General features: G+C 43.5%; 1 protein-coding gene across 1 annotated transcript in view; it reads left to right on the top strand.

The window, feature by feature from the left end:
- Window positions 1-13,578, top strand: part of ZBTB46 (zinc finger and BTB domain containing 46) — a 79,077-nt gene extending 65,499 nt beyond the window's left edge. Inside the window, exons 4-5 of the mRNA XM_044454916.1 lie at window positions 2,833-3,008; window positions 5,254-13,578. Coding sequence (XP_044310851.1) covers window positions 2,833-3,008; window positions 5,254-5,643 — 566 coding nt within the window. The 3' untranslated portion in view covers window positions 5,644-13,578. The remainder of the gene's footprint in view (window positions 1-2,832; window positions 3,009-5,253) is intronic.
- Window positions 13,579-13,783: the final 205 nt, after the last annotated feature.

Genomic DNA, 13,783 nt, shown 5'->3' with positions numbered 1-13,783 from the left:
ACTAGACAGTTTTGAAGTCTGGAAAGGCTATTGTATGTGTAACTTTAACTGGGGGATTCTTTACAAAAGTTGGGGCCCCTTTGCTTTGGTAGGGAGTACTTTTGCTCATTTCGGAGTACCTCTTTTCCTACAATGGTAGCATAGATACCTTTCAAAGGGGCTCGAGATCACTGCCTAATCCTTGCTGCTTTGAATGCTGCAAAGTTGGTTCCATAAATACTACAGTTAAAAGTGTGTTATTTTAACAAAGTAATCACAGAGGAAGATGGATAGTCATTGATTTGGATAAAAACGACACAGACTCTTGTGGCATCTTAAACACTGACACATTTATTATGGCATAAGCTTATAATACATTAGTTAATCCATTCATTTATTTATTAAATTTATATTCCACAAGTGAATAGTCCAACAGGTCTCAATGAGCAGATAGTCTTTCAAGTGCCACAAGGTTTTTTGTTGTTTTCTGCAACAGGGCATAGCTGACTAGTAGTTGTTAATTTAGAATAGATGGTTGTGTTTCAATAAGGAAGACCCAAGCTGCTGTTTCCCCTGTTTAATTAGAGCATTTTCCTCTTCCCATCTTCTTTGGAGGGGAAAGCAGTTACCCAGCTGCTCAGTGCATTCTGCTGGTAAATTAGACCCTAGGGCTCTTGGTACTGCAGCAGATTCTCTAGGGCCTATCAGAATGCTTTTCCCCTCTAAAAGCAAGACAACAGAGAATGCTACTGCAGCAAAAAAAAAAAAAAAAAGATTCAAACTTCATCCAAAATATTCAAATAAACTGTGCTACTATCTTAGATCAATAAAATAATTTAACTGGGCTTGGGAATCCTCTGCAGAAGGTTGACTGAATTCAGGATTTTGTATCTTATTACTTGGATACACTCTCTACTTTTGGCCTCAGTAATGGTTCAAAAAGGTGACTGTTATCAAATAAATGCTGAATTCCTTATTTGGCCAAGATGTGTTTCAGTTTTGAATAGCAATATTGAGCAATATTAAAATACAAGCATCATTTCAGTCTTGGACTAGTCCGGGGTTGTGAATTGCAGCTTTTTATTCAGTTGTTGGTGTGCTGAAGTTAGGGTTCACTAACTCAGAATGAGTTGTTTCTGGCCTGATTCTGTGCATCAGGGCATTGTTGTTAAGGCAAGTACTACCTAAGGATCAGGTTCCTGTATATAGGACAAATAATTGAGGACATACCTTAGAAGATGATTACTTATTTTTTATTGGTGCCTCATTAGACCTTGGGAATACTGTCATTTTTCAGGTGGAGAAAAATATTTAATAGCCCAGCTAGAATAAACCCCTTTCTATCTGTATCAACACAGTGATTCTTTAATGAATGCAAGCATAAAGAAGTTTAGATAATATATGTGTTTGGACAGAGTTTCAGACCTCAGACTGTTCTAACCTAACAGGAAATCTTTGCCTTTGAGAAAATGGTGCTAATTTCTAATTTGTGGAAAATCTTGTCAGAACACTTGCATTATTGTGTGTGTGTGTGTGGGGGGGGGGAATAATTAAAATATTTTAAAAATTCTCCTTGCTGTGAATAAGAGCATTACCAATGGTTCAAGAATTTTGCGTCAAAATCTTGCTGTAGGCAAGTTCATTCCATTTTGAAGTTGGTTAACTTGACTGAAAATGAAGTGAAATCAGAGATTCTTGACCCATTTTCAAACTGTTTCCCATTCTGCGTTGCCTGGTATGTCAGGACCCCCTTCAGGCCTGCTGGAGAGCCCTGTGGCATGGCAAAAGACTCCTGGGGACTTTGCCAGACCTGCTGGGCTACAGCCATTGTCCAGCATGAACTGGAGAACACCGCCTAGGCTACAACCCACCCAATATTTTTTTGGTTCTGAGAAGAACAGTAATGTAAATGAGGCCAATCTATCTCTTGGAGAAATCCACCTGCAACCACTGACATTTATTCATATGAAAATGTTTGCATCCCACCTCTCTGAAGTGCTGTAAGCCATTTCAAGCACATTTTACCATTGGGAGTGCTTGGAAACTTATCTGGATGTTAAATTCCTGTTTGAGAGACCTGTGAAAAGGTTGGGCACCACATTTGTAAGAGCAGCGTTTTAGTCAATCTTTTTTCGTTTGTTGTCATTTTATCTATTTTATTTGCTACATCTATATCCCTCCTTTTCCTCCAAGGACCTCAAATTGGCATGCATGATCCTCCTGACCATTTAATCCTTACAACAACCCTGTGAGGTTAGTTAGACTGAGCATCAGCAGCTCGTTCAGTCACCTACTGAACCCTGTAGCTGAATGGAAACCCGAACCCAGGACCCTCCAGTCCCACTTCAACACCGTAAGCACTGTGCCACAGCAATTTAATAGGACACCTCACCCAGTAGAATGCAGACTGGTAGCCTGTATTCCATTTTTTCTTTATAAAAAGCATCATTCCTTTTTTCCATAAAATAACAGCACTTCTATAAAATATAGTCAAACTACACCAACATGGAGTACACCAAAAAAAAAAAAAAAAACCCCACCAAAAAAACCCATCCCCTTTGTCAGGGAATCCTAATCAAAATAACAGAAATGGGACCATGAATTAGGGGATGAAGGCAAAACAGGTGGGGGTTGATTCTGCATCCTTCAGAGGTCATAGCAAAAGTAATGGGCACTTGCAAACAGCTGCTACGAAAAGGTTTCCTGAAGTTTTGCCCTGAAATACCTGGTTCCAGTGGTAAAATAAAGGACAGAGTGTCATTTCTCAAAGACATCCAGCTGTGTTTGCTGTCTTGTGTTGGTTAAATAATAGGAATATACAGAAACCTGGATTGTGTTGTGGTTCTTTTCCAGTAAATGAATTCACCGTGATCAGGAAGAAATTCAAGTGCCCCTACTGCAGTTTCTCGGCCATGCATCAGTGCATCCTAAAGAGGCATATGAGATCACACACGGGGGAAAGACCCTACCCTTGTGAAATCTGTGGGAAGAAATTCACCCGCCGGGAGCACATGAAGCGGCATACCCTGGTAAGTTGGAGCCTTTTTGAGTCATTCCCAGGTGTGCTTGAGCAGCTGGAAAACGGAGGGCAGCTTTGTGATTTAGATGAAAAGGAAAATGAGACTGGGCAGGTGGGCGCACTCATGTGCCCGGCCTGTCATGCAAGGCTTTTTGCTCTCCTTGTGGGGTGAATTTTGCAAACATTGCATGGCAAGAAGAGATAATTAGAAGATGGATAAATGATGGGCTTGAATTCTGAGGCAAGCTTTGGGAATATCAAGCACTTTTGGACGCGGAATGTAGCCACAAAGGGTTGGTTAACCTTGAAACCAGATGCATGCTGGCTTTTCTCATACCTACAAATCCCATGCAGATTCTTCTATAAGGTGACTTTAAGAGCCGTTGTTGTTCTAAATCCGTCCCCTGGGAATAAGCAGGTGTGCATTATATTGTTCTTCCATATTGACTTCCTGGCTCTTGTTCAAAGTCTGAAAGAATATTAGGAGACTCCTTGCCATGTCATACCTGTTGATGGAGCCCACAGGGTTAAACCACACTGGGTGATCCAAAGATGTCTGAATGTTTCCTACTGTGCCGCTCCAGCAAGAGCAGCCTTTTACAATATGTGCTTTTTACTTCCTTTTTGTTTGTTTGTTTAGGAGGGTGGTATGTCTGTTTGAAGCCTTTTCTTTGTCTCAGTTAAGCTCCAGGCTGTGTACTCCCAAAGAGCTGAACTAAACCAAACATCTCTTAAGTTACCTGGCAATTGTCCTGCGTGAAGACACTCTATCATCATGTCAGGACAAGTTATTGCACTTTTAGCTTCAATTGCACTAATGCTATTTTTAACTACAAAATTCAGTGAGTTTTCCCTTCTTCTGGAACGACAGCAGTTAATATGGACTCTACTTAAGTTCATATTTTCAAAGGCAGACTCCCTTCCCAATACTGCCAAATATCCAAAGGAAAATCGGGACCCAAAAAGATGAGGCATGTACTTGATTGACTAAGCACTCACCTGCTCCCTTGCTCTCTAGCCATGGTGTTACCAGGAGCCTTCAGGCAGTGTGCTCGGCTTCCGCCCCAGCTGCCTCCTGGAACAGCTCTCTTCCCTTTGTGGAGGGGGAGAGTTTTTTCTGTTGTCAGCTGATATGCCAGTGTCTGCCTTGGGCAGGTGTGAGCCCCACGTCTGAGCCTGCCAAATGGCAGCCTGTACAGATGAGATGGGCAGCTAGTCTGCACTGTTCCAACACGAGCGTTGAAGGGGCTTCTGTTATCTGTTGCCATAGTATCCTAACCCCTCCTGCCTGCCTGCCTGCCTGCCTTCCGTGAGCACTTGTCTATTCGGATGAGTGCCCAGCCATCTGGTCATAGGACGGATTGCTCCTGAGATGTCCCTTGATTTTCATCCTCCTTTGAGGTGTGCTTGTCTTGGGCTGCTGGTAGCCCTAACTCTACACACACACACACATACTCTTCACAGTGTGTTCTTCTTTGTCAAATGTAGACACTTGGTTCTACTAACTGAATTTGAGGTTCATTTCTAATCTCTAAAATTTCAGGAGGGCAAATTACAGTTTGTCAAACCTTGCAAATGAAAATGAAGACCATCGTGCTTGAGCTAGACTTATGAAATAATCTGTGAATCTAGGTGCCTTTCCAAAACCTGTAAAAGGTCACTTGATTTCATTCCTCTGAGACTCAGGGCAAATAATAACCAGTACTTATGGAAGCAAAGCAAAAGCACAGAACAGATAAAATGAAACCTCTTCAGACCCCAAAAGCCAGCTAAAAACAAATGTTGACCTGGTTCTTTGGGAAGTGGTATGGACCCACCCATCTGTCCCTCACCCACTTCTGGACAAGAAGCTCTGCTCGCCCTACAGAGTCTGTGAGTAGGTGTTGACGGCATGACTTCATCAGTGTTCATTCTGTCATTTTTTCCCCCAAAAGAGAGATTCTCACCTTTTAAGGTAACGAACCTTCTGGTGTCAAGAAAAAAAGCACCATTTATCCTGGTCTACCCGAGCATAACCAAGAACGAAATAGAGCTAGTGAGCTGCCCCCTATTTTGGACCAGTGCATTGTAGTGAATTGCTCCACGGCTTCGTCCATTCTTGATGGCTGGCCAAAGAAAATACGCTTGAAGAGAAAAGACTACGTTTAAAAACACTCTCCTATTGCGTACTATGTTTTAGCTGCTTCTACACCCTAAAACGCTGATCTGCTAGTCTACCTGCCTTAACATTGTCTTCTCCTCCCACCCCTCCCAAGGTCCACAGCAAAGACAAGAAATATGTCTGCAAAGTCTGCAACAGAGTGTTCATGTCTGCAGCCAGCGTTGGGATTAAGCATGGCTCCCGCCGCCATGGCATATGCACAGATTGCTCTGGGCAAGGCATTGCCAGCCACTTCCCTGCAGGTGGAGGAGACGGGTCGCCAGATGACTTGTATGGTACAGAAGGCCCCTATGTGGAAGATCCGGATGACCTCAAAGTAGAAGGAGATGAAGACCTGGGGGAGGATGATGACATAAAGTGGAAAGACGACATGGAAATGTCACAAGATGATGCCATGCTGGAAGATGACAAAGATGGGATTGACTCTCCACAGGGTCATGAAAACTCCGAGGAGACCGATAAGGAATTTTCTTGGATTGCTTAGGGATTTTTGTTTTTCCTGGTTGGCTTGGGATGGGGTAGGGAAGGGAAAACTGTTTGGGGAAAACTCAAGTCGCCTGGTCATTGTCCTGGTCTTGTGTGTGGAGGACTGTTTTTAAAGCAAGCAAGTCCTTCTTCTGTTCCATCCAAATACCCTCACAGGAAACACTTCTTGCTCTTTACCTTTCCCATCGGTTGACAAATGTGTCCCTATCTTTAAGTGAGAACAAGCCAGATCGTATGCAGGCAGCACGGAGTTTCCTCCCTCAAATCTATTTCCATTGTCAGCATAAATGGCAGAGGACTCATGCTTCTCAAACGGCTATTGGGACATCTCTACAATAGCTCTACTCCCAGTAGCTTGGGATTTGGTAACACGGTCACCAGTGGTAAACAAAACAATATGAGCATTACAGGGCTTCCCCTCAATGATGCAAGTTTGTCAGCTAGCCAGAGAGAAAATGGTAATTCAGGTCTGCAACTGGGATGCTTACCTGGAGGTCAGTTGGTCAAAGAATTCATTTGGCCCCTGGAGTTTGTAACATAAAGATGCTCAGAGCCACAGAGTGGTTCTTGCTTGGAGAAGAGGTAGGAATGCCTGCTGCAAAAGTGCCCCTTGTGGTCAAGTCAGGTAATGCACATCTTTCTCTGTGTTTGCTTTTCCCTTGTCCGACAATACATGCCATGCTTTGATTGGGCATCCTGGCAATTCAAGGTCTTGCCTTCTTTGCCGAGCTCTGCCAAAATCTGTTAATGCATATATCTGCTGGGTTTTTGCCGAGGCTTGGATGCACTAATTTCCCACAGCAACTGTGCCAATCCCAGCTACTGTACATAGCAAGCTGGGAGAACTGTGGATGCTTCACCTATGGCATCAGAGGAACCAGAGGTTGCCCTGTCCTGAAACAAGGTGAGGTGGCTGCTCCCAGTGGCAGAAATGTGGGTGCCATTAAGGGAAACCCGGTGGCCAAGACGCAGCTGTGGCCAGCAATCAGCGTGCATCTTGTGCCAGCCTCTGCTGTCCTGTGCTCTAATTTGTAGGAGGGACGATCCCATCTGATTTTTCACCGAAGGTACCCACATGCCTTCCTCAGCCCCAGGTGTCACAAAAACCTGCAAATCCTTAGCCCCCCCCCCCCCCCGCCTTGGGTATTTCTTTCTGTTTTGTTTAGTGCCTATTTGTTTTCATGCCCATAAATTCAAGGTATTGTTCTCTGTATTTAAGAACCTTGTAGATCGTCCACCTATCATCTCTAGCTACAGACTTGTACCTCGTAACATCCATAGAGAAATGTTCAGAGTCATGACACTGAGAACTGATGGGTGACATGGTTTGTGATTGATTGTTGCTGCTTTTCTGGGGCATCCTTAAAACAGGAATCGGTGTGTACCCCTGTATATTTACCTCTGTTTCTTGTGCTGGGCAGGTGGACACAAAAACCTCTCTTCTTTGCTGTTGGTTGATTTTTATACAGAATACTGTGCATGCTAAAGAAACCTAGAAACCTGTCACAAGAAGCAACTTTCAAATCCAGGGAGTCAAATGATAAAAGGTGCTATCATGTTTGTGTATGAGAGAGCGAGCGAGCAAGAGAGAGAGAGCACGTAAACAAATGCATGCAGTAAGGACTTCTGAGGCTGTGTACAGTATGACCTTTTCTTTCTTATTTTGGCACTCACTATAATTCAACATTTTTGGTAACCCTCGTTATAAATGAAGGAAGTTGGGAGCATCACAGCGAGGGGGCACAGCTATTCATTCCTCTCCTAACTTCTAATTGTAGCTATTTCACCCTTACAAGTCAGTGGAAGAGTGTGAAAGCCTGGTGAGAAACATTTGCTGTTGGCAATTAACTCCACAGAAAAACATCTTGAGTACCAGGCCAGGTAGCTTTCCACATCTTCTTTCTTCTTTTCTAAAGGGCTGCATGTTCAGATCCAGGATGAGCACTTGTTTAATGTACTAGGAATAAAATGGTTTCAAAGCTGCTCCAAGGATTGGGAATGTATGCGCCTGCCATAGGCACAGTCCATTTTGTGATTGCGATGGCCATACCAAAATATGTGCATGCCACCTTGTGGCCGTATTAGCCATACTTCTCAGAGCTTGTTTTGGCCCTCAAATGCACACTGCTATAGAAGGATGCAAACAGCATTTCTGGACAACTCCATAACAAGACCTAGTCTGACCAGAGATAGTGGAGGGTCTGAGAGAATGAATGTTTATATTATAGGCAATGACTGTTACACAATACATCTTCAGACTCTCTGAAAGGCAAGCCTCAGTATCCAAGCTGCAGACAGGAGAGCAAAATAAATTCCACCTGCATGTAGAATGCTTGGTCGTGACAGACTGCATGTCTCTTCTCTAGCAGATCATCAAAGCTAACTTGTCCAAATCCAAGGAAGTGAGTCCTCCGTGGTGGCAACCTTTCAATGCAAAATGCCTTTTTCTGAAGAGTATTTACTCTCCTGCACTGTGTTTAATTTAGGGATTCCAGCCCACTTTGCACTAATGAACAGATTCCTTAAAGGGCTTACCAGGAATAAACCTCACCATTTCATTAGGTCTGCCTCAATGCTTTATTAATAGATCATAGGGCTGTTTTCACCTTTCCTCTTCCTTTACTGAAATAAGTCTCATACAACATCTGTTAAGAGCAATGAGAGGGGAAGTCATCAATTTTACTTTACTGCAAAGCTTTCCTTCCTGGCCACCTCTTCTTCCTCATCAGGTTTTTCATTTCTCTGCACTGAAGGATGTATGGCAGGCACACCATTTTCCTGAAGTCTCTCCATGCCTTTTGGTGCTTCATCAACACAAAGGGAAGCTTGATTACCTGCTCTGTTGCTAGAATCAGACAGCGAACACTTTCAAACTGTAAACCTTTGTTTTTGTTTAACTAGTGAAACGTGGATAACGAAATATTTTAATACCCTCAAGAGAAAGTTAAGGGAAAACATTTTTTACAGAACTTTAGGACTTCTTACATTTGAGCTTCTCATACAGCCTTATTTAATTGAAAATACTTTATGATTGGATCATTATCTAATTCTCCAAGTGCTGGAGAAATTGATGATCATGCCGAATGCAAAATAGAAAACTTTCTTTCAGCTGCCTTTGCCCGTCCAAACTGCAGATTTCTACTTTATCCCTGGCAGTTCTGGAAAGAAAATACAGGAGTTAATGCTCCACAGACATACATAGTGTCTTGTATGGGACCAAGAACATCAGGAATTGAGGAGTTCTACATCTTGGCCTTAAGAAGGCACACTTCTACACATGATTATACAGGGGGGGAAATCCTACAAATTCCAGCATTCCACAGCCAGCACCTTATTGAGCACCATGGGAGCTTCTCATGGGGTCATTTTGGCTTGTTGCCACCAGTGGAACTTCCTGCTTCAAACACAGAATTTTACAGAGGTTCTAGCTGATTATTGTAACCCCTCCTGTGTTTTCCCACTATTTCTTCCATGGTGTAAACAACTAAGCATTTGATACTTAAAAGTTGCAAAGTCTGTTCTTGTTACTTTCCTTCACCACCTTTAGCCAGAATAGCAGAGAACTGGCACTAGCAAAAAGATACAAACGTCAAGTGGCGCTTAGTTTAAAAAGGGAGAAGGAAATCACAACGTTTCCAACATAAAGCTAAGCACCCTACTACAAAGCCCATATTTAAGAAGCAGGGAAACAGGTGAAATCCATGGAGGCTGAATAGTACCTTCGTTTCTGTCTAGTACAGCTGATGTGTGTGCAGTCCCCCACTCTCCAGAAAGAGGCACGGTTTAGATGCATCCTGCATGATCAACACATACCAGATGAGCAAGTACCAAAAAACCACTTCAAAGTCTTTGGAGATGGCTTAAAAACAGTATAATAGAGTCACTGATAATACGCACAAGGGAAAATGTAAGCAGGCAGGCAGAGAAGCAAGGAAACCGTTTGAAGAGCATATCGCTAACATCCAGGCTAACCATAAAGATTTTTTAACATATCAAAAAAGGAAGCAGCAGGAATTGGGCAGTGATGAAATTAAGAACACTAAGAGGGATGAGGAGGATTTTTTTCATCAGTCCTACGCAGCCGAGGATGCAGGGCGGATCCCTGTCCCCGAGTTCATGCATTCTGGAAGGGAGTCTGAGGAATTAAGGCAGTGGGGACAAGAGATTAAATTCTCACCCTTATTAACAAACTGAAAGTCAGCAAATCACCCAGTCCAAATGGTATCCAACCTAGAGTTCTCGAAGAACTCAAACATTAAATTGCTGGCCTTCTTACCAAAATATTTAATATGCCCATAAATTCTGCCCTAGTGCTGGAGGATTGGAGAATGGCCAACGTAAAACCAATTTTTAAAAACAGATCCCAGAAATTACAGGCCAGTTAGCTTCACACCTGTTCTGAGTAAACTGCTTGAAAACATTATTAAAGATAGTATCAGTAAGCACATGATGAAAAAAATTAAGCATAACTTCTGTAAAAGGAAGTCTTGATGAGGCAACCCAATAGGCATTGTTTACTTGGCTTTCCAAAAGGCTTTTGACAAAGTCCTTCACCAAAGGCTCCTGAGCAAACTAAGCTGTCATGGAATAAAAATGGTGTGTTTGGGGGTGGGGGGTGTCCTCTTACGGGTCATTAAGTGGTTAAAGAACAAAATACAGAAGGTGGAAATAAATGGCAACTTCTCCCAATGGAGAGATGTGACCAGTGGAGTCCCACAGGGGTCGGTAATAGGACTGGTGCTTTTCAACCTTTTCGTAAATGATCTGGAATGAGAAGCATGTGGCTGAGGTTGCTGATGACACTAACCCATTTAGGACGGCTAAAACCAAAAGGAATTGTGAGGAGCTCCAGCAGGATCTCACCAAGCCGGGGGAATGGACATCAAAAGGACAAAAGCAGTTCAGTGTAAGCAAGTGTCATGTAATGCCATGTTGGGGCAAAAAACTCCAACTTCGAGTATACACTGATGGGCTCCGAGCTAGCAGTGACTGAGAAAGGAAGGGATCTTGGGTGGTAGTCAGCAGCTGGATGAAAACGTTAGTCCCATGCGTAGCTGCTCTGAAAAAGGCAAACTCCATGCTGGGCATCATTAGGAACGGAATAGAAGATGGAGCCACCAAAATCGCATTCCCCTTCTACAGATCTTTGGTACAGCTGCACTTAGAATATTGTGTTCAGTTCTAGTTGCCTTACTTGAACAAGAGCACTATTCAGTTGGAAAAAGTACAGAGAAGGGAAACGAAGAAGACCAGGCTGCTGCCCTATGAAGAATGGCTGGAAGAACTGGGACTGTTTAGCACAGAAAGAAGACGAGTCACAGGAGACATGACAGAGGTGTTTGAAACAAGGGGAAGGTGGAGAGGGAGACATTTTGCTCCCTCTCCCATGACACTCAAGCCCAGGGTCATTTGATGAAGCTGTTGAATGGGCGTTTTAGCACAGACAAAAGGACAGACCTCTTCATACAGCATGTAGTTAAACCATAGAATTTGCTGCCACAGCAAGTGGTGATGGCCACCAGTTTGGATGGCTTTAAAGGGGGGTGGACAGATGCATGAGGGAGGAGGCTGTTGGTGGCTACTAGCCTGGCTGGCCATGTGCTCCCTCCTTCCCCAGAGGTGACAGGCCTGCGTGCACCAGTTGCTTGGGAGCTTGGGCAAGTGGAGGTCTTGCCCCCATCCTGCTGGAGGGACCCTGTGGGCAGCTGGTTTGCCACCACGTGTATGGAGTGCTGGACTAGATGGACCTTGGGTCTGATCCAGCAGCTTATGTTATTGTGTTCTAAGAATACTGGTAACTGGGCCCGAGAACTTTTACTGGGTGCTTGCAATTCCTCACTGATCCTACCTTGGGTCGCGGGTGCTTTAACATGATTTCATCATCCTCCAAGTCCTCTCCCAAGCGTTCCAAGCATTTCCACAGCATTTTTAGAGAAAGTGGTGTATGCTTGAAAATGGCAGAATGAACCCAAATGAAGAGCCCATTTATTTTTGCAATTCTGCTAACCCACAGTGCCACCTTCTGGTTCCCTGATGAAACATATAGAAAGTCAGGAAAAAAATGAGCTCCCTCTGCCATGTGTAAAGGAGCTGAGCTTCATCCTGCTGAGCCAGAAGGCCTCTGCAGCAGCAGTTTAATTGCCTCATGTGGAGGAGTGCAGTCATGTTCCACCTCCAGGGGCTCCGGCCATCTTTCCAATGATCTTCTTAGCTGAAGATGCTGAGTCATGAATCCAGCACTTTTGCAGGCTGTGTGTGTACTACTTAGCTCTGTCCCCACCCCTTTTAAAGAATTATGATCATGATCATTATTATTACTAATTAATTTCTATAATTAGTCAAATTGCCAGTAGTCGACGCTGTCTGGGGGGATCATAACACCTAAGTCATCCATCTGGTTTTCAGCCAGGCCTGACCCTGTTCCGCTCCCAAGATCAGACAGGATGAGGCCCTTCCTCCATGCCTTTAGTCAGAGATTTACCGTCCTTGTAGAAGTTTTGCATTATTTTTTAAACGTCAAGGGGCAGCTTAAGGAAATACTCTATTAGTGACAAAAAGCACTTTCATATCTTTCAAGAATGCCTTTGGGCATAGCCCGCAAGAAGGGTTGCTGTTACAGGAGAAGTGCCCCTATGCATGTGAATGGGTTTGGGGCAAGAGACCATCCTGGTGGATTGGGCCCTTCTGCCCACCTTCCAGTTGGTTTTCTCTCCATTTCTACTCCTGGCCAGTCTGCAGCAGGCTTGTAAACAACCAGTTATCATTGACAACAAACGCATTCCTCCGGGTGATGGCACATTTAGAAACATGGAGACATAGAAACAGAGCAAGTCAAAAGCGGTCTCCCAGGCCGTCTAGTCTGACCCCCAGCTCCAGCCTGCTCCACTCATGACATGCCCACCATGTGCATGCCCAGCCTATCCTTGAACACCCTCACTGATTTGAACCAGTTGATGCTTTCCCACCTTCTCTTTTCATCACACTGATCATGCCATAAATGGATTGTGAGCCTTTTTGAAGGCTGATAAAGCAGCAGCAGCAGCAAAAATTGTGGCCATACAGCAGGAATGTGAGTGCACCAGACAGAAAAGGCACTTCTACAAGGGTCCAACTTCCTCCCATTTCAATGAGACAAGCAGGCGGAAGATGGCCCCCATTTATGTCCAACACCTGAATGCCTGGGTTCTTGGCTAAAATACTGATAAAAGGTGGGCTTACCCACATAGTTTTCATGCTTCCAATTTTACACCTAATCCTTTTTTCATTAGACAGAGAGAAGCTCTTGTAAAAATGCAAAAACTGCAGGGGAGGGACCTTTTGCAATTTTATCAATGGTGTCTTATTTTAGTTCATTCTTTGACAATGTGCATCTCTTAAGAAAGCCATACAGAATGGAGTTTTTTTCATGTTGTTTTTAGGTTCTCTGTATGGTTTGGATTTCTGCCTTTTTTGAATTCCTTCATAGTAAGGGGTGCTGTGTGAGTATATGTGTGTGGGTGTGTTTTCATAAATAAATATATATATATTTATTTTTCAGCGTGTTTAAAACCTGTCTACTAAAAGAACTGAAGCAAACAAAAAGGATGGAGTTTAAACATTGCTTATTTTTTTTGCTGGGGATATTCTATACTATACCGACTTTATATAATAAACCTGTGTTTGTATTGGCAATGTTTAATATTTTGGGGGTTGGGTATGGGGAGATTTTAGTACCCAGAACTGAGCTGGGCAATGACAGTGTTTGTACTAAATTTCTGTCAGTGTAATTCAGGTAACTATGATCCTATTTTCTAGATGATCTCACACTTTCTTGTCTGTCTAGGCATGCCAGCGGTTTGCCTGCTTGATTATATTTACTTTGTCATGGGATTAGCTTAGACATAACTTGCTAAAATCAAAGCTCTTTCAATAAATTGGGATATTGCTGCTAAAAGTGTATTTGTGTTTAACGACATCAGAACATGCATTCTTGATGATCAGCCTTCCCCAGTCTGGGGCCTACAGATGTGTCGAACATCTGGCTAGTGACACTGGGATTTGCAGTCCGACACATCTGAATGGAACCAGGTTAAGGAATGCTACCCCACCCCACCCCCCATTGCAGAGGGTCTTCTGCGCCCCTCCTTCAAGTCTCCAGT

This window comes from Varanus komodoensis, unplaced genomic scaffold (genome assembly GCF_004798865.1).
Source record: "Varanus komodoensis strain SLA01 unplaced genomic scaffold, ASM479886v1 scaffold8, whole genome shotgun sequence".
Taxonomy (NCBI): Eukaryota; Metazoa; Chordata; class Lepidosauria; order Squamata; family Varanidae; genus Varanus; species Varanus komodoensis.
This window is presented reverse-complemented; position numbering and strand designations above follow the sequence as displayed.